This window comes from Xiphophorus maculatus, chromosome 20, assembly GCF_002775205.1.
Source record: "Xiphophorus maculatus strain JP 163 A chromosome 20, X_maculatus-5.0-male, whole genome shotgun sequence".
Taxonomy (NCBI): Eukaryota; Metazoa; Chordata; class Actinopteri; order Cyprinodontiformes; family Poeciliidae; genus Xiphophorus; species Xiphophorus maculatus.
Window position 1 is genome coordinate 10,749,449 of NC_036462.1, and position 20,877 is coordinate 10,770,325.

At 37.6% G+C, this 20,877-nt stretch overlaps 2 protein-coding genes across 11 annotated transcripts in view; one reads left to right on the top strand and one right to left on the bottom strand.

Annotated features, from left to right (window-relative positions):
* Positions 1 to 2,682: 2,682 nt before the first annotated feature.
* On the bottom strand, positions 2,683 to 20,809 carry rbpjl (recombination signal binding protein for immunoglobulin kappa J region like). 6 transcript variants are annotated; one of them, XM_023325620.1, is made up of 13 exons: positions 20,739 to 20,809; positions 20,110 to 20,196; positions 16,723 to 16,870; positions 14,341 to 14,475; positions 13,791 to 13,861; positions 13,545 to 13,660; positions 12,333 to 12,510; positions 11,454 to 11,591; positions 10,066 to 10,178; positions 7,226 to 7,366; positions 6,939 to 7,094; positions 6,618 to 6,721; positions 2,683 to 5,654 (listed from the first exon to the last, which is right to left on the bottom strand). In XM_023325620.1, exons 2-13 carry the CDS (start codon positions 20,144 to 20,146, stop codon positions 5,354 to 5,356), a joined length of 1,638 nt encoding a protein of 545 aa, XP_023181388.1. In that variant the 5' UTR covers positions 20,147 to 20,196; positions 20,739 to 20,809; the 3' UTR covers positions 2,683 to 5,353. The 6 variants fall into 6 exon arrangements, with proteins under 6 accessions (XP_023181388.1, XP_023181387.1, XP_023181389.1 ...); XM_023325619.1 differs by having other exon boundaries at positions 20,595 to 20,809; XM_023325621.1 differs by having other exon boundaries at positions 16,723 to 16,834; positions 20,110 to 20,809.
* matn4 (matrilin 4) overlaps positions 16,686 to 20,877 on the top strand; it is a 28,476-nt gene continuing 24,284 nt past the window's right edge. For all 5 annotated transcript variants that reach the window (XM_023325613.1, XM_023325615.1, XM_023325614.1 and 2 more), the window contains exon 1: positions 16,686 to 16,775. The gene's annotated coding sequence lies outside the window, so the exon portion shown is untranslated. The remainder of the gene's footprint in view (positions 16,776 to 20,877) is intronic.

The window sequence follows — 20,877 nt, forward strand, 5'->3', positions numbered from 1 at the left end:
TGAGTAAAGTCTTGTTCTCCTTTTTCCTAGACTGAGTGCTTTCACAACTTTATTCAGTTTATTCAGTTCTTCATTCCAATCTTCCTCTGTTTTGGAACCTGAATCTAAAAATAAAAGCATTCATTTCAACATTTGCTTTCTTGTTGGTCTATATCTGTCAGTTCCTGGTGATGACCTTCTGTAGTCACAACATTTTTTTACAGGTCTGAATCTATTCAATCTTAAACAAATTTAAGATTTAATAGATCTTAAATCTATATTTGTGTGAGTAACTTGAGTAACATGACACAAGTTACTCACACAATCTTTTGGAGTTTGCAGAGTGTGACATTTGAGTCCTCAACAGTTATTGTGCACTGAGTTTTGGCAAACAAGTGTCTCCTTGGAAAGTTAAAAGGTGTAAATGTATTTAGTTGTCTTTCTTTCAGCTGCTCCACCATGTTTTAGTTTGAGTTGTTTCAGCTCACATAAATTTGTCCCTGCATAATCTCTCTAAATAGTTAGATTTATTAGCTACTTACTCTGTGCATATTCTACTCAACCCCACCATCTTCCCTGAATCCTACTTTGTCTCAAAGCATGTCACACTCTCACCTGGTATAATCTCTATTAACTGTCATTAGCATTCCTTCCATGTTTCCCATGCTCCATTTGCTTGAAACAATTATCATTCTGCTCATGTTTCTGTGAATCTTCTGCCAGGAGGATTCCTCATACAGACAGATCCTGTCAGTACCAAGAGCTGAACAGCTGCGAGCAACAAGAGCACTGATGAGATCCACCTTCTGAGGAAACATTGCTGCACTTTTATGATGTCAAGTTTATCTACTGAATAGTATCTGATGTCAACACTTGTCTGTTGCTGTGTCTTGTTCACCTGAATCGCTTTACTCTTAAAAATAATCTATGGAGAAATATTAAAGCTTTTTCTGTTTTGCCACTTTTTGTGCCTTGGTAGATTTTTTTAAATTAAAATAATTATGTAATTTAATTTGTCTGCTCGTTGGTATTTCTTTATTACATTGCCTCTGTATTTTGGACTGATTTCTTGTTTTTAACCTACTGCATGTCTATCACAGTGATGCTGAGGTGTTGATATGCAGGTAGACGTCTGAGGCCTAGCAGAGCAGGCCTCAGACGACAGCTGGACAGTAGACTCCTTTATTCCACTGTAATAAACAAAAGGGAACCTGAGGGACTGGGGCCCCGTGACCACACTGTGAAGGATATGAGTGCTGAAACTGGAGGGTCCCTCTATAATACAGCTCCTGTACCCTTTCACACAGACGTGCACATGTCTTTTCTATCAAGGTTCCAAATCGTTGTGTAATCCCATAGGTTTGAATCTTAAACCTGAAACTAAGCTCACTAACTTAACCTTTCATTCAGTGCTCAAACACTCAATAGCTTCTTAAAATGGATAAGATCAATTTGAATCAGACTGAAATGTGTTGACCAAAGTGTCAATCTTGTGTTGTTCACCTCTCATCTAATGATCAGTAGAGATAAGCAACATAATATCACATAAAACTAAGATAAGCTGTCAATCATTAGCTTATTTTTCTCCAAAGCTATTACGAGAACAAGCCATTATGAAGGGGTTAAGCAAGGCTACACTAAACCTAAAGGTTGTAAATTCATTAAGCTTTTTTCTTTACGTAACACAGACAAGGATGTAAGGAGTTTAAATAAAGAATGTGGGTGTGTTACAGTAGATGGGAAGCTAAGAATGGCCTCTTTCATACGACTTCTCATTGACCAGGATGAAGGAAAAATCGTGTGGGCCTTTACTATTTTGGGCATGTGAATCTTTTAGTTTGAAGTTTCTCCCACATGACAGAGATTAGCAGTTCAGAGACGCCATGGTCTTGGGTTTGTACCAGTCTCCTTCCTCTTTTCTCTTACACGTGTTTGTCTTGCTAATAATGAGGAAGAGGAGGAGAGGAAGGAAGAATGTGAGCAGGAAGAAAGACACATGCCTTTCTGTGCCTCTCAGAATTTCAACATGTGAGGTATGAAAGGAAAGTCAATGTCCCTTTACTCCCTTTCTTGCCTGGTTGAGTAATAGAACATTTATTCTGTTTTTTCCTCTTTTTGTGGTATGTTGCTGTTAGCATCTGTAGTAATTTCGTAGGCCAACATTAAATGTGTCCTGCCCCATATTGTCACAATGATGCACTGCCAAGAGCAACAGGATATTGTTCCAGACATGAAAACATATTTTAGATAGACCAGAAAATATTATAAAAAATTTACAGATTGCCAAGGTACTGTACATAACCTTTTATCTGGACAAAATCAAATTGGGCTGAGACAGCCAACAAGAATGTGTCATGTAATACCAGATGCAACAAAGCCTCTTTTCTACCCTTCATTTTACCAAAAACATTTTTGCAATTTAGACCAAAAATGAGCTTCTTTGATATCCCAGTAATGATTCATAATTTCCCTGCCGGCCTTGATGTGAGCTTTCATAAATATTGCCAGAACTGCAGAACAACAGGGACTGAACAATGCATTAAATGCGTCCCACTGTTTTGTTGAGAAATGAATGACAAGATAATTAGGAGAATCTCATGCAAATGTAACAAAGTGTAAACAGTCGTTAAAAGATTCACCCAAACTACTTACAAAGTTTTGAGTTTCATTTATTTTAGATTGTAGAGGCTCCTGTTGAAAAGTTTCTGTTCTTATTTTAACTTCCTTCATAAAACCTCTCCCTGATTAACCAAATGTTTTGTTGCTGGTAAGAGACTGGTTGTTCACAAAACTACACTTCATAAGAAACAAACAAACAAAAACCTAAACTCAGTAAACTCAAAGTCTGAAAGTAAAACTAGATATTTATGTTGGCAGAAAACAAAAGTCAGGCTTTATTAAAAATAAATCAAACGGTTTGCATTTTGTGATTGGAATCAGTCTGGCAACAACTGATCTGCGTGATGAAAGAACATTGCTGGACAACATATCAACTGTTGAGACACCGTGTTACAGTAAAAACAATTAGCATCCAGGATATGCAAAAAAGGATTAAGTGGAGAGCTGAGTGGGAGGTCTTCTTATGCTTTTTCTGGAAGGAACAAAAGGGCTTTTTAGTTGCTCGCTTGACCACAGACTTGATCAAAATACCTTTCTAAGGAATTAGAAAGCCTGAGCAAAGTAAGTTTTGCTGCAAACTGACACTTTGATTAACTGGATTAACAAAAAGGACTGAGAACCTAACATTGCCGAGGGCTAATATTGTGGAACGGTGGAAACAAACGGGATGTGATCCAAAAGATATCTGTCTTCGCTTTATTCTGCTTCCAACATTTCTGTTTAATGTGCAGCACAGCAGAAGATCTGAGGCAATTCCAGACGCAAAGCCACAGAAATAATCCTTAAACTCATGAAAACATGGATACCTGAGCAGCTTGACTTTTCTGTTCACAAAGTTTGCAAATACAGCTTTTGAACAATCATTGGTGATCTAAAGTAATTATTCAAGTGTGTTGTCTCATGTTTTAGTTCTGGGCTGGTCAACGTTGATGCCGGCACAAATATTAGGTTCCTGTAAAATGGGTAGCACAAAGAGAATAAAGTGCTGCTAAAGATGAAGCTGATTATTAGAGACCAAAGCTTAAATGCATAATATTAGATGCATGTATAATACAAATAGTTACATAAATATGCAAAGTTGTGACATACTGTAGATATGTTGATAACAAAACCTTATTCCACCAATTATTGCGCTGTTTAGTCAGATCGAAGCCTAAAAATACAACAGCTATAATTTTCATAAGCACAAAACTGATTTAAGCAGATCACAACTAAATAATGAGTCACTATGAACTCAGCCAACAGTCCAGAGCCAAAATATATGTGTCTAATCAGATATGTGCCGGATAAATGAAGGAGGCAGTAATAACATTAGCAGCATTGGTGACATGGCACTGTTGTTTTTCATAACAGAACCTCTGCAGAGGCACAAATCTCTCAAAGTAACACTTGGGTCAGTCGGGCTGTCAACGCTGTTGCAGCACAGTCAGCACTCTTGGCCAACACCTAGAAGGTCTCTAGTTCAGATCTCTCAGGGGCCGTTTTGTGTGGAGTCTGAATGTTCTCACCAAGTGTAACTATTCTCCTTACCCAATTCCACTAAGAACCAAAATGCCACTGTAGCTAAAAAACAAACGATTGCAATATGTTGCATCTGCCTTTTGTTAGAGGCAGTTTGATCAGTTAATTTTCAGCTGATCTTTGGTTGTAAATACTGTTGCCTCGAACCAACAAGGCCCTGTGTTGAATTCCTGACAGTTCTGTGTAAAGTTGCTCTCTGGGTACTCTGGTTTCCTCAGAATGCAGTCATTTTCAATAAATTAGAATATGTTCTCATAAGGTTGTCCTGTCCGATAAAAAGTACCTTGTGAAAACCTACTTAAAGGTTAAAAACCTTTAAGTAGGTTTATTTGGTGCACTTCTGTATTAAAATGTTTCTTTAATGTGCGTCACTGTCCCTGTGACAGATTGGCAACCTGTCAACTTTGTACACCGTGCCTCTCATCCTATGGCCTCTGGAGGCAGAGGTCTCGAGAAAGACCCCATACTTTGCCCAACCCATGTAAATATTTACCATATAAATTATATACACATATTATTTGTGAGATTTGATCAGATTTTTGTTTAGTTTCCTAACTCCCTTTCTCAGTATATGATGGTGATTATTGATAACCTGGTTGCTTAAAACTGAACCATGTTTGTCTTACATGACTTTAAATTATGACAGCTGGGTCACAAACTAGCATGCAAACATAAAAAGGTACACCCTCAGATTACACTCTTGCTTCCTTCATTACACAGAAACTGAAGTTGGAAGCTGTTTCTAAATGGATCAAATAGGAAGCAGTTTATTCTCTCCGCAGGCTGCCTCAGTCTGTCCCTTCAGAAAAAACATCCTCTCACAGAGCGGTCAGTAGGTCTTTTGTTGCAAGACATACTTCCTTCTTCAATAAACATTATAATATTATATTAGACATACCGAGATGTGTCTTTCTGATAGCCACAGAAAATCAGTGTTTTCTCTCTATCTTCAATACAGACGAACTTCCTGCTGCATGGCAAAGGTTGAATCCAAATATTTCCTTTGGATTTGAAAATTGCATCATGAACAAACCCTCTGAAAGAGCCATCTTAACAAATAATTACTATTTCTTTAAACCCTTCATTGGAGACCCCTGTGTGAAATGTATTCCTGCAAGAACAAAGAAGTCTACAAAAGACTACAATGAGTGATTTTATGTAATTGGACCAGACTGCAGACCTTATTTCTTTGTTTCATAATATTAAATTCAGCTGAGGACTGTAAACAAGACGGTTAACTCTGCATGAAGAGGTGAAAATTAGTTCTGGTGAATTCTTGATGAATTGTCTCTAACAGGATGTCCTCTCCATCCTCCTGGCCTCCATCTGCCCCTCCCTCTCTGCCTCCGGTTGCCCCTCGGGAGGATGCAGACAGGTGGAGCTCCGGGGTGTAGGTGAAGCTATAGGATGTACGGTAAATGAGGCCGTCAGTTCTGATGAGCGACAAAGGAAGAGTGATAATGCGACGAAAGCAGCGCCAGCTGTCACTATAAACTGAAACATCAGGAATAACGCAGAGCAGAGATTTGGGAGACCTAAAGAGAGAAAAGTACAGAAACACAGCAGTAAGATTTATGAGAATAAAAGCAAGAGAATAAACTTCACATTTGTCATTTAACTTGATGTTACTTGTATATTTCCACAAGTAGTAGATAGGGTCACTAAACGTCAGGTAATAACTGAGATAGTGTATAATATTTCTATTTAAAGTTGTGTTACAGCTCAAATGACAAATAAAATATAGTCAGGAGGACTTTGTATTGTCATTATGGTTAAATGTATGTAAAAAATCAGTAAAAAGTAAAACCATTTAAAAACCTTCCATAATTTACATAAAGTTGTCTCCTGGTAAGTTAAAAATTTTTTTCTAATTGCTTCAGACAAAATGAAGAAACAAGAGTAGTGTAAAATAAACAAAACCAAAGAAATAGTCATTTGTCATTTAAAGCGAAATTACACTTTGGGGCTATGTGGTTATGAAAGGTCATGTTGCTGTCTGGCTTCAGCTTTTCATACAAACAGCACTTTGTGGAAGGCCAAGTTATTCAAACAAGGCTTTCCTAGATACGACCGAGCTGCTGGGAGGATTTCTGGCAGAAACTCGTGGTGAGCTGTCTTCCACCAGAGACCCTAAAGTATGATTCCCCAGCTCTTCAGGTGTGGGATCTGAGGCCAGTTCTTGCGTCAGAGGAACTGCTTTCATCCTGTGTGAGATTCAGTAAGAGAATGGATGGCTGTCCAGTTTCTTCAAAACCATCCTGTAAATTAAAAGCTCCCACGGAAGAGTTAAGTGGAGGAGTCTCCCTGTAGGCTGAGCTGAGCTACTCCATGTGATGCTTACTGTATTAAAGTTTCGTTATACCTCTGGTCATGTAAAATAGATCTTTTAATAATATCTCTTTACAGCTTCACTGACTTGCCTCATTTTAAAGTTTACCCAGTATTTTTCTGTTTACCTCCCTCCTATCATAATCTGGATTTCCCCTTATTGAACTCACTTGAACATCGTCTCAGCTTCTCTGTTCCCAAACAACATCTTGAGGTGAGGGCTGAAGTTTTCTCCATGGATCTCCAGCATGGCAACATGTCCTCCACCGTTCACCTTCAAAAACATACAGAATTTATGAAGAATATATTTTTAACTGAGATATTTTGTTCCCTTTTATATTAGGTTAAATAAAACTGCAGATTAACCCATTTAAATAATGCAGATGTCTGTAGTGTCAACATGCAACTAGATAAGGTGAAACTGATTTAAGAAAATCTATGGAAAAGAACTCCAAAATATTTTTAAAGAAGTCATGCTTTGACAAACTCACCTCTAACCCATTAATAACAGGAAAAGGACTGACTGGAGTCTGAATGCAGGTCAAACCCTGATTAAAGGTGAATTCAACCACTTCCACACCAATGATGGTCCAGCAGGATCCATCGTTTAGCACCACCCTGCTGGAGTCCCTGATGCTGGACGGAGCCTCATCAGAGTAAAGGTGGAGGAAATGTCAGAAGACAAGTTGACATAAAGAGATTGAGATAATGAAAAAAATTAAAGATAATGTAGACGGAGCATAGAAAGAAAGGAAAATAGAGTGAGGTGATGCTTTACCTGGTACTGTATGATGGTATCATTCAATAGGCACAGATAAGCGTTGGGATTGTCTCTGAAATGAAAGGCACACTTGTGTAGCTGAGAAACGGGTTCGTCCACGTCTAAGATGGCGTGCTGCTTGTTGACCTTCCGGATAACCTGAAGGGATCGAAAAGCTCAGGAATGTTTTCAGACCCTCAAAGATCATTTCTGCAGAAAAAAAAAAATCTAATTCCTGTGAAAACGAGTTTAGTAAGCTAAAGGAACAAGCTGAGATTTTACTAAAAACGCCTCACTTAACTTTTTAGTGGTGCATTAAAGTTATATCCAAACATTTACATGCAGTAAACTTTTCACCAGTTCACAGCTGGGCAGAGAGGCAAAAAAAAAAGTAATATTCAACCTGAAAGCAAACTAACTTATTTTATTCTGGACATCTTACAATAACGTAATCAATTTAAGTTATAGAAACCCCAGACTTGAGCATGGCTTAATGGAAATAACTCAATATCCCTGTTCTGGTCAGACAGGCTGCTGTAAATGGATTAGACATAGCAGACAGTGCAGTGGTTTTGCTCTTGTCACAGTTCTGACAGGCACAGCCGAGAGGTGCTGAGAGATCCCATATTATCCTAGTAGTTGAGGCAAAGTAAAATCAAAGCATAATCACAAAGGCAGCCTGTTAAGCTGCCTTTTATGCTGCCATTCACTCACGTTGGCTACATAACGCTATCATTTAGTTAAAAAACATGCTCACTAGCAAAACAACGTCTCTTTTCAAAGTAAAAAAAAACAACAATTTTTTTATCAAGTAATTTCTCACAAAAAGGACCAGACTGTTTTATGAGGTTTAAAAATGTAAATGTTTTGGAATATTGATGGCTGTATAGAAATGTTTCCTTTTGTATAACATTTTGAATTTCCTGCCAATAATGAATATCAAAAGGACAAACATGCAGATGGCAAGAGCAAAGAGAAAGAGTCGTTGCACAGCTCTGCAGAGTGGCTTCCTGAGAATAATAGTTGCATCACAATTGAAAATTTACAAGGTTGGCGCCAGGATAATGTGTTGCTGAGCAAGCAGTCTATCGATCTGCATTGTGATGAGTGTGGCTTGTAAGTGTAGCTCTTATGTAAAAGCACTTTGATTGGTCAGTATGTCCAGGAAATTACTAAACCACATAAGCCCATCTGTAATTCTAGCATCCGTGTGTCTCATCCATCCCTCTCTGTACTTTCTCATCTGTAGTTGATGTTGTTGTTGAGTAGTGAAAACGTTGCTTGATTTAATAATTTTGACCAGTTTTGATGTATGTATGCATATTAATATGAACAATTAATATTTATTAAGGAAGCTAATAACAATCTCAAAAAGAAGCTTGTCAATCAATAAAAATATTTCAGTCAATTAACTTTGGTAATTTCATGTTTTAGGTCCAGATCGTAAATATTAACAGCCTACAATTAAAACCTCTCTTACTCCACAGCTCACAATATTTTAAAAAATGTTGTTTTAATACTTAAGTCTGCTGATCTGGTTGAACTTTATAGTCCATACATCCAACCTTAAGCATCTGGGAGCAAACCACTAAAGGAATCAGAGCCAACAATCTTGTCACGCTAACAACTTAGCAGGCAAAATCTTTCTAATTTTAAACAAACTGTGCAGTAATAGGAATCGACTACAATAACATATAGAGGTGTAGCATGAGGGTATAATTTAACCAACTTTCACAAGACCCACAGCAGAGTGTGTTGTGTCAGCAGCTCAAGGGCTGTGAGGAAAAGGTCTGTTCAGCGAAAAATGAGGGACTCTGCTCAGACATTTATCTAAGTCTGGAATAAATTGGATGATGGGAGAAAATGGAGAACTTTGATGGGACTAAATGTTCACATAACTATCTAAGGGTCAAAGTTGATATTATGTTAGGATGAAGGGATAGGAGCTATTTTAAATGCTCTGCAATTATAGAACAAGGACAAAAACAGAGTGAGATTATTCTCTTTAATTTCCCCAAACTACTGATTAATCATAATTGCTACTTATAATACTTTGGGGTTAATATTTTGGTGGAAACTCTCAATAGACAAATTTTCTCTTGGTTCCTTTTGATGGAAATTTGAGCTAAATAAGGATATTAAAAATATGATCATCTTGGCATATTTGTATTCAAAGAATAAAAAATCTGACCAAAATTTACTGAACATGTTTCAGATTACATGCTACATTCATGTTGTTTCTAAATACAACATGAAGCTGACATGGGTACATGTTTTTGTACCCTTAACAACAATGTGTTTATGACAAAACTATAATCCCAAACATGAACTTATTCATGTCCACTGCACTGCACACAACCACCTCACACCTGACATTTTGGTTACTTCTGCTGTTTTCTTCAAGTCACTTCAAAATGTCCCTTTTTTCTGGTTTAGTCTAAATAATCTTTTATTCCTGCAGGTCTCATCCCAAACTCTGCATAGTATGAATATTTTCATAACCTCAGAGTTCCTATGCTGTGCTTGTTGAAATATGTTTAAGTTTCTCTTATATGACTGATCCTATTTTGGTAATTTAATAATTCTGAAATCTTTTGATGTAGCTATTTTGGTAATTTAATACCAAAATATTGAATTGGTATTAATTTAATATTTTAAATTAATCAAAGATAGCTACAAATCTTTGATGTAGCTATTTTGGTAATTTAATAATTCAGAAACCTTTTGATGTAACTTAGTCGCACTGCAGTATTTAAAGTGACAGTTCTCTCTTAGGAAACAAAGCATGACAGCAAAACTGAGGTCCATGCCCTAAATTTGCACATGTGCTTGAATGCGTGTGTGTGTGTGTGTCTTACCATGGGTGGCAGGGCAACTCCTGACTCAGTGCAAATGAACTGGACCACAGAACCATAACAGATGAAGCCTTCACTCAGCACAATCCCACCCTGGTCAGCACGCTGGTCATCCACTACAAACACACACAAGAACTTTGTGTGACTATTCATAGAAATGTTTCCACCATGTGAATAAATCTTTTCTTATTAAATATATTTAATTTCCATACAGTAGTGTATTTTTTGTGAAGACAGACAGTAGGAGTGATGTGGAGATGGTGTGAGGCACGCTGATGGATGACCACTTGAGGCTGAGGTTTTGGCTGTGGGAGGTCTGCGCTCACGAAGCACCGTGCTACATAAATAACCTCCCTGACCTTTAGGTGGGCTCCAGCGCACTTGTGAGGGGGAAAATGCTGATGAATACCTGCTTACACATACAGCATCTTTATTAACGCAGGGTGGCTGAATTATGAGGTGAGCTGTCTGATAACTGAAAGTAGAAGTTTGATGCTATCAAAGAGATATTTGCTGTTAGACCTCATGAGTCAACATATTTGTGGAGATGAATATATATTTTAGCACTTTACCATATCCATCTTTATTTTGTGTTTTTTTATTTTTATTTTGTTTCTGTTCAACCATTGGATGCATATTTCACCTTCCACATTTATTGGCAACCCTTACAAAAACCATACAAAAAGCATAAAAATGATGAGGACCCATGTTTATCTTGTCATCAGGCATGGTACTGGTGGAAAAACAATGTTCAAATCTCACTTAGAGAACTGCTACAAAGAATTAATCTTTGGAACCATTTGATGATAATTAAATAAAGTCTTGCTGCGTTGGAGGAATTCTGAGAAAAATAAAATTCTGTCTTGATGTCAAAAACTTAAACATGTGGATTACTCCTAACAAACATTCCATGTTTGAAGATGTGGGAAAGCATCTCTAGCGCAATGTTGGGTATGGTGGAGGATCTGAGATGCTGAGCACCTGTAACACACTGTTAGAGTACATTATGGAGTACATCCATTGGCTTGTCAACCTTCTTCCATGGACATTAATGTCTCCAGTCCTCAGTTTTACAGCAAACTGGTGCTAAACAGAAGATAGCATTTGACCTTGGATACTCTAGAGAGATTGATTAATGAGAACTTGAGAATTTTTTGCATGTCCTAATCATGTGAAATTTTAAAGGATTGCACATATCTACTAGAACATCCAATATTCAATATAAAATATCTCCTTGTTGAAGTCACGACTTAGTTCTCAGTTAGATAATTATCTGACTCCACTGAGATTTTGGCAGAATACAAGACGCATGATCACGTCTGAATACAAAAACCTTTGAAAATACTTTACAGGTAGTACACCAGCAGTGACACACACTAGCATACATTTACCCATGGTGATGGTGAAGGCTGTCCACTGTCTGGCACTGGCTATGAAAGCTCCTCTGTCCACTGAGAGGTAACGAGTGCTGACCGTCTGTGAGCGTAAACGGTTGAACAAAGCCACTTTGGAGCAGGAGGATATACACACTGGAAATACATAAAGGCACACTGTAAGACACACTACACTTATTCATACCTCAGGTCTTTCTGTGATGAGTAAAAGTGTACATTTTGATATTTTATACATCGTTCCCATCTTCTGCTGCAATGAACAGACCATCATGATGATTGTGCACTGTTAGACCTGTCAAATACTGCTTAATAATTAAAGTTCATGTCATGCTTGAAAGAGTCTGCATATTATGAATCTTAATATATTTTTTATTGTTCCAATAAAAAAATTTAGACTTGTATGTGTTGGTGCATTCACCATTTCAGTAAAATTTGGCTCACTGGTTAAGCAACACAAAATGAAGCCATACATTGTGCTGTAATGCCAAACTAAATGTGTGGTCTGCCCCATAAAAAATGCTAACTGCCCCAAAGGTACACTTATAACTACACTGGTTCACCAAAAGATCCTGATTTGACTACTGAAGAGGGTCAAACTTTTAAGCAAATTAGCCTCCTATTTGTTTCGCAATTTTACACTGATGTGGGTGTTTAAGAGTGAGTATATCCAGAAAAATACATTCTAAATTCAATAACTTTAATTCAAGCTAATTTTTCTCTCTATATTGATTTTCTTGTCTTCCTTTCTACCTTAATGTTTTGTTGTTTATTGTACAATTTGTACATCATTCTAATGTTAGAAATTTATTTTGCTATGTTGTAAAAGTAAAGTAAATAAAAACAGGTAGATTTCCTGGTTTGAAAAGCGTGACTCACAGTCAGCATTCTTCATGGACTGTCTCTTCTGGGAAGGTTTGGAGATCACTTTGATCATCCTGCTTTGGAAGGAACCCACTTCCTGTCTGTTGCCTAAAAAAAGTCGCAGCAGCAGGCAAAAATGCTTCCTCTTGTCTTGGTCGGAGATGAAGAGGGACTTTGCACAAGCAAACAACTGCTGCAGAAACAATGACAGTCAGTGTCAAAACGAAAAAAACAGAAACATAAACTAGAACTTACTGGAATATTTCTGTCTCAAACTATTTTTAGAGAAAACGTTCAATTATCTCTAAACCAGAAAAACAAAAGCAGAAGTACAGCTTTGTTTTTTTCTCAGGGATCAGTATGCTGCTGTAATTACCCACACATCCATCTGGATACCCAGATGCCGTCTCCAGCTCATTCTGGAGGATCCCAAACAATTCCCAGAAGGGTTTTATGATCCCTCTAGCAAATGCTAGGGCTGATCAAGGTTTACCTGATTCAAATGACTTTGATACCTCCTCAGCATGCCATTAACTTTTGTTGAATCTTCTTAATCACCTGTTAATTTAATTTAGGTGTGTGGGGAAAAACCTATGCAAGACAGCGGGGTTGTGTAACACTGCTCTACACCTTACCACTTCTCCCTTCTCCCTTTGAGTTGGAGTCTAATCTCCAACCAGCAACCTGTGACTTAAGGGTTGGGGTAATAGACACTTGCCCATTTTGCACTCTACTGCAAATTGCTCCAGGACACACAGGAGGTCATGACCGTTGACCCCCGGGGAACTGTGTTGTAAACCTTCTCCAGATTCACAAAACACGTGTAGACCAAGCTCCCATGAATCCCTCTGTGATTCTGGAGGAATAAAGATCTGGACAACTGTCCCCAGGGTCAGGATGAAAATGCCTCTGCACCTCCTGAGAACATGGTGACTGGATCGAGGAGATCCTCACAGTATCTCCCAAACTAATGTTTGAAATGGCCCCAAAAATCATGAGCATGCCCTTCAATTTCTAAATAAACTTTTCTGAAGCTAACCAAAATTCTTTATTATCTGAAAATCCTTTTCAATACCAAATAAAGGCCACTAGAGCCAACAAAACAAAAAAAGAAAATGATTTTGATGGTTGAAGTTAGATAGTATTGGTGCCAAAAAAGGTATTTGGAAACAAACATGAATTCTAACACCACATTTGTGAAAAACAAGGGAAACATAGCTTTCTCACCCTTGAGTTTGGTTGCTCATCAAAAAGCAGTTTGAATGCATCTGCTTGTGACTGACTGGAGCTGTCCAGACACATGTAACCACATATCCGATAGACTGAGTCCCCATAACCTCCCGCTGCAGGACAAGTAGTGAGAGAAAAATAGGGAATGTTGAATGGGGTGGTAGGAAGTCAGACAGAAGAAGAAATAATTTAGATTGAAAAGGATGATTTGATATCTTAATTTAAATGTTTTTGTCACGTCACCTTTCAAATGATCCTGCATGACTCTCCATCCATGACCGCTGATATAAACACAAGGTGGAGGGCAGAAAAACCTGATGGAGGTGTGGAAGTGTACATCAATATAAATATACAAGCAGTTTGTTCACTTTTATGCACATTTTAATAACTGTACTGAACTTTTTCTTAGGTTGTAAATCTGCCCTTACTGTACAGTCTATTATTTATTATTATAGATAATATTTATTAATATTATTTATTATTAGTCTATTATTATTTCTTATTGTGAGTCAGACATTTTGTTCTTTTTTTGCTCTTATATCTGTTTCTTTCTAAAACTCTAAAATTAATAAGCATATTAGCAGAGTTTTTAGTCCATTTTTTCTGCACTTTAAAGCAGGAACATGTCCAACAGGTTCAAAGAGCTTCTAATGTGTCGTGACTTCACATTAGATAAAGGTACAATGACAAAATGGGGGGTTATTTCAAGTTAGCCACATTGTTGTATTTTTTATTTCTGTTATCTTTTGTATTGCAGAAAGCTTTTTTCAATACCAGAGACACATTATCAGACCTTTTCTCGTTGCCATAAGACTTCTGAGCAACCTTGGCGTGCAGGATGGTGACGCTCTGGTCTGCATGAGCTTCCCGTTTTGCCTCTCTCGCTCCACCCAGAAGATGACAGCCTTGAAAGCCTGGGTCAATTCTCCTAATTGGATGACAATGACGTCAGTAACATACAGCCACGGTGTGTATTATTTGTATATCTATCTCTTTCATTTTTTTATATTAATTCGTCATGGTGGAGCAGCATAGCAAACATGTTGCTTTCCAATATTTTAAAGCAAATAAAAGTACTTTAATGTCTGAAACCCTAGTTGAACCTAGTCAAAATATATTGCTTTTTAAAAAGTATTTTTTGTCCGCTTGGCATGAATTTGGATTAATAAAATGTGAACAAACAAATAAAATGTGCGTAAACAAACTGAATGTTACACTAAAATGTTCAGCTTAGTCCTATGTTCCTTCAGATTTCCACATGATTCAGCATTGTTTGTTCTATTTAACACACAAAGCTTGACACAAAGGTGACCCACCCCCACCTCCTATCCATCTACCAAACCTACCACACATCTCCCCACCATTCTTGTCTGCCCTCACATACTTCTCTGTCTTGCTTCACTTCCTTAAGTAGTACCACAAATTATATCCTTCTTTCAGATCTACAAAACCAGTAAATCACTCTTCTTCTTAAGCCAACTTAAATAAAAAAACTCTTCATTATCATCTACTATCTCCATCTGTAGTTACAATAGCTCTGCATATTAACTCAGGTGTGTTAATAAGAATAAAAAGTTTAAATTGATGTTAGGGTTTCCATTTGTTCGTTGATTTTCTGTTTAGTTAGTGGATTTTCTGCTAAACTGATTTTCAAGTAGATCAGTTGAGCAGTAACTAAGGGTCAAATTGTTCTGTTAAGCTGCTGTCACATTTACTGTGTTTTCTCTCCACTGTAACAAAGTAATAAGGAGGAAGAAGCAAAGTAAAGTCCCAGAGGCCTGGACTCTGGAATGTTACTCATAGTGAAATCTGTCAACACAAAAACAGGAGAGAAGGAAGGCAGATTTTAAGGAAGGATTGATAAAACAGGTTTGAATTGTATGACTGTTGATTTGTAGATGCAACTTCTGTCCCTCAGGACAAAACCATGACAATCTTAAAAACTAACATAGAAAGAAGTATGTATATATATTTTTATTGCTGACAGAATAGAGTATGAAATATTTATATAAACAAAAAGCCAGTGTGCTACAATTTGTTTTTCTTGCATTTATGTGACCAAAAACAGTAACTCGGAATATTGAACAAAGTTTTCTGAAAATGTTAACACAGAAAAGGAAACAGAGCAAGAGCTGAGCAGATGACAGCACTCAGTAGGGAAACATTTGCATGTTCAATATGTGTCAACCTGACTTTCAGAGAGGGGGAAGGAAAACAAAGACAAAAAATCAAATGTTCAAATGACAGATGTAAATCTGAGCAGTCTGCTTTACATGTTTGCTTTCTGAGCCATAATCAACATTTTGCCCATGTTTGAGGGCGATCCCATTCACCCTGTTTAAACCTGCGTGGATGTAGCTATTTGTGTGGTCAGTCACCAAGGTGACAGTCACCTCTTCAAAAGGTCAAAGAACAGTACAATAAGTTAGGAGTTCAGACCTTCTGGTATTTCACAGGAGAAACACTGAATGGGCTGAGGACAAAGCGGGTGGGGGAGCGAGAGAACGACCTCCTACCTCCAAAAAGTAAATATTCTGCTGCATTTGTTGCTCTAGTCAAGAGTTTTAGTGATACAAGAATGCGTGACTCAACTGATGTTAGGGCTATTACATTGGACGAGTTTCAGATTGTAAAACCATAATGCTCCTCCAAAACAAAGTCTGCACCAGAACCTGTCCAGTGTCTGACCTGAGATGACAAAAATGTTATATATTGTGTCACAAATTAACTTAAACCAGAATCCACAAATCTAATAAGATGTAAGAAAGTAGAATAGTGTACATGTATTACTTTGTTTGAGGACAGGAAAGATTAAATATCCAAAACGATTGGGGTACTGGTTCACCTCTGCTCCAAACTCTCCTCAGCTCTCACTGATATTCGGATTTTAGCAGGGGGTGCGGTCTCCCCCTCCCCTAATTTTCTCCTGGCATCCTAATACCTCAACTCAACTCAACTCCTTCATTCCATCGGTTCCTAAATGAGAGGTTAGACCTCGAGCGCATTTTCACGTCCAAGCGCTCATTCCCCACAACACGGCAAGGGTTCCTCTGACAAAAGTTTGGGATATTCTGAACCGCGACCTTACGGCCTCTGACCCGGGTAACCGTTTTGTTGTTGTGAGCAAGTTGGTTTTTGTGTCGGAAGTGAAGAACCTCGGTGCTAACCGGCTTACCTGTCCCATCCGCCGGTCCGCGGTGCGTCGTGTCCTGGCATCAGCGTCCCCAGGTGAGACAGCGGATTTGTCGGATCCGGGGGAAGTGGGAAGGTGGGGAGCAGAGCGGAGTCTGTGTGGGAGAATATCGCCTGTTGCATGGACGTTTCTGACAGACCGAGAGAGATTTGTACTAATAATCTGTCGAAAAACGGGGAACATCCTAAAACCATTTTAGTATCATTTACCAACGCGTTTTGCATAAGGAGAAAATCTTGTGCAGCTTAAAAAGTATGGATCCTTTCAGAAGCTGCCGATTGCAGCTCAAGTGGTTGTTGCGTTTTGTTTTGTCTGTTTTTGTTTTTTACCAAAAACTTTACATATTTTTAAAATGTTCATTTTTCGATCTAAGGACCAATAAATAAAGTTAACAAATCTATTTTTTTATTTTTGCAAAATGATGCTGCTGTAAATGTTTTGCTCTAAGGAGTAAAAAGCTGACAGATTTTTGATATTTTTCTAAATGTAGAAAGTGCATAACGATGCCGCTGTGGGGTTTGAAAGGTTGTGTTTGAATGAATGAATGCTAGTGAGGGAGTGCAATGCTCTAGGTTCCCACTGGTTGCCTGGAGGTGACGCTGTGTACAGGCAGCATGAAGGTGGTGGTCAGAAAGACAGACTGATTAGTTAACCTGTCTAAGCAGAAAGAAATGAGTTATACATCAAACTGAAACTGAGTGTACACCCACATAGACAGATAGAGGGTCATTGGATCCAAGATTGTGTTGACCATTTTAAGCAATTGGGGCAGTTTAATATATATTTCTGCGTCAACTACATACTTTGCAAATGAGAATGAGCAAAATGTAAAATTGGTTGTCAAACCACTTTGCTCCTTATTTCTTACTTCTAACTAAAGCATAGCCAATATTAAGTGTTGGGCTTTATGCAACACTGCAGAAACTCTTTCTTTTATCAAACCAAACATGACTTGGAAGGGAATTTTTAATCTTAACCTTTTTGCTTTTGGATATTGCAGCCTCTTATAGGTTCAAACAAGACGCTGAACACAACTACTCTTAATGAATGAATTGTGGCTCAGGTAGATCTACAGGAGCTCAGCAGGTATTTCAGTGAGCTGGGTGAGCTGGTAGAGCTCCAGTAAAACAGTCAGGCAGTCAACAAAACTGCTAACAGTAGCAGAGTCAACATCTGCTTCCAATCTAACGCCACTAACAAGAAGTGCAGTGTGTTCGTCTGTGCATGCGCTCCAGCTGTCACTCAAATCCCAAATCACTAAGAAGATGATCCAATTACTGGGAGACTGTCTCTGCTCTCCTTCCGATCTCTCCTTCTACCCACAATTACATCAGAATATCTTTCTGCGTCAGTGTGTATGGACACATGGTCTACTTCTTTGCTTTCCTTTTTCATCTCAGTTCCAAACTGTCTGTCAAATTTATAGAGAAATTATATTTTATATATATACAGTGTAACTCTTTTTTTTATTTTTATTTTTTTACCTCATCTGCACATGCCATTTCTCTCTTTTCCACATCTTACCCTCTTTACTCCTACTTTAATTTCCGCTCCCATTAAGAGAGGATCATCTTACATCATACTCGTCATACTCGGTGGGCAAACAAGGGTGAATATTGTCAGAGTTGTTCTTCAGACATCAACTCATAAGACCATAAAATAGAAGTTAAGATTAATTGCTCACTTATAAATGCATACAAGCTACAACACCTGGTCCTACCTTTAGAATAATTTTATATCTTAACCATCATGATTATATTCTTATATTTTTAGATATGTAATCCCAGCCCTTTAATTGGGCCACTTCTGTTCTGCAGGGGAAGTTGCACATTATTTTTGAGGTGACAAGTATTGGTGGCAGGAAGCACTTTGATGGACTCATTGTCCAAAGAGTTTAGCACTTATTGGACAATTTTTAGACTTATGGACAATGACTTATGGGCTTTTGATGATATTTGGAAAGGAATAACTTGATTTTTGAGCAAGCTTAAACTTATTGAATGTGGTAATTATTTCAAGATAAAAAAAAGTGTGTCACTCCTGTCCATTGAACACTTAAGTAGCTTTCGGTATCTGTTTAGCCTCTAAGGTCTAAGAGTTAAAAGGAAAAACACTCTTAAAGCAAATAGTTTAATAGAAATGTCCAATATGACAAGCTTGAAATTGGCATATATGCTAAATATATTGCACATTCCCCTGTTGCAACTGTAACATCTTGAAAGTCCATTGTTCATAATTTGTTTGACAGCTGGCTATATAAATTCAACATTGCAGCATCAGTGTTGTTTAGTCTTTGTGGTTCTGGGATTTTATTTTAGGTTCTGCCTGAGTTTAATTTTGCTTACAACTTTCTATATTTGCTCTTTTTTAAGTGCATGCATTATAACTGCTTTTGAGAAAAATATAAATCTTTTGCATGCATCAACTTATGCTATCGCAGAGGTTTTCCTGTGAACTTGCGTTTAATATTCCTGCTTATGCCAAATTAAATGTAAGTAAGTAAAGAATGGGTACCAGGTGACTGTCTTAATGGTAATACAGATGATAAAGTGTATGTATTGGATGGTTAACATTCACAAAACTTTTGCTTTGAGAATGAAAGATGAAGGAAAAATAATTATGGCATAAGCTTATAATTGCATGTTAGATGTTAATATGCAAATTATATGCTGTGCCTTGCAGGTGTATCCATGTCCTGGAATTCTTCCACACTTTTTCACAATGCAACTATTAGTGTCAATGCATTCTATAGACATTTTATCTGATAGACAAACACAAAGATTCGCATAAAGGCTCTGAAGGAAAATTACATGATTTTATATCTTTCGAGCAACAATCTAAAAAATGTGGACTTCATCCAAGAATCAGACAACAGCTGATAATTTAATTTCAGATTAGGAACATCTGTTCTGTGAAGGCTCAGACATTTGTAGGAGTACTTTAGTGAAGCATAATGCCCTAGTCTAAGTCTATACCTACATCTAATTGAGAAATTACAAAAGGAAAGTTGCCTTCCATACAATCTGACTGATCTTGAGTTATTTTGTAGGAAAAAATAATCAAACGAAAACTTAGTAAAGAAATATAATACACGAGTTACTTCTGATATTTTCTCTTTTGCTATTCAAGCCACAAGCAATATCTTTTAGGGTTATTTTAATAGTTCAATATAATTTCTGTTAGTTGATGTTGCAGGGCCACGTCTGTGTAGTTTTGATAAGTTATGATCTGTTGCCACTTGATGCAATTACATTCTTCTCTGCGGAGCTTTAAACCAAAACAAAACTATAGACACAAACTCAGGCACTTATCCACTGGCGTTTTTCCACAAATCAGTCTGACAGAGGGTCAAAATCAACATTTACTCACCTTGTCTATTATCATCTGTGATGTCCACTTTCTCCATGACAGCCTTTGCTCATTTAGGATTGGGTGCACTTCACGTTCATGGTCTCTCTGTGTTGACAAAGGTTGTGTAGAAAATCTTCAAGTCCAACTGTACAAGACCCAGTTGTTTATGAGATGGTCATAAATATCAATATTTAGTTGGACAGGCAAATGTATGCCAGGCCAAGTTTTATTCTGGCAGAAAAAGAATGTCTCCTCTGTGCTACACTGGGTCCAACGGCTTTGTAATTTGACTCATGCAGCTGTTGACTTAACTTAGCTTTAGGTTCCAGTTTGATGGTCTGCTGAAATCTAATATTTATTAATCCTCCTATAAGTACAAAACACACATCCTCTGTAATTACTAAAAGGGAAAAAGAAAGTGTCCATCCAAAGATAATGCATACAAGAGTCAATCATTCTTTGCATCCATTTGCAGCCAAGGAAAATCAGGTCATGACTCTTACTGTCAGGTGAGGAGGAAAGATGTTCTTCCACTTCTTGGTTCAAGAGCTGTTCTTTTGATTTAAAGTGAAAAGGTTTCTAGTACCAAAGATTAATTTCCTCTAATTCCTGAATTCCTAAACACTGCAGCGACATTCCATACTCACTGTGTGAAGAACTGCATTAATTAATTTCTGCAAAATGTCCATCTGACCATGAACTGATCCATGCGATGGTATCTCAGTCCATTCTACAGTAACAGGAGCTTTGATGAAAAACAAATGTGAGAGTGTATTTCTGTTTGCT

Excerpts from the sequence above, each read along its gene's own strand:
- rbpjl (XM_023325620.1), bottom strand. The coding sequence starts at position 20,146 with ATGGAGAAAGTGGACATCACAGATGATAATAGACAAG. Across the intron at positions 13,862-14,340 it reads TCTTATGGCAACGAGAAAAG|GTTTTTCTGCCCTCCACCTT; the intron begins GTCTGATAATGT and ends CACCTCCATCAG. Across the intron at positions 7,095-7,225 it reads ATACCATCATACAGTACCAG|GCTCCGTCCAGCATCAGGGA; the intron begins GTAAAGCATCAC and ends TACTCTGATGAG.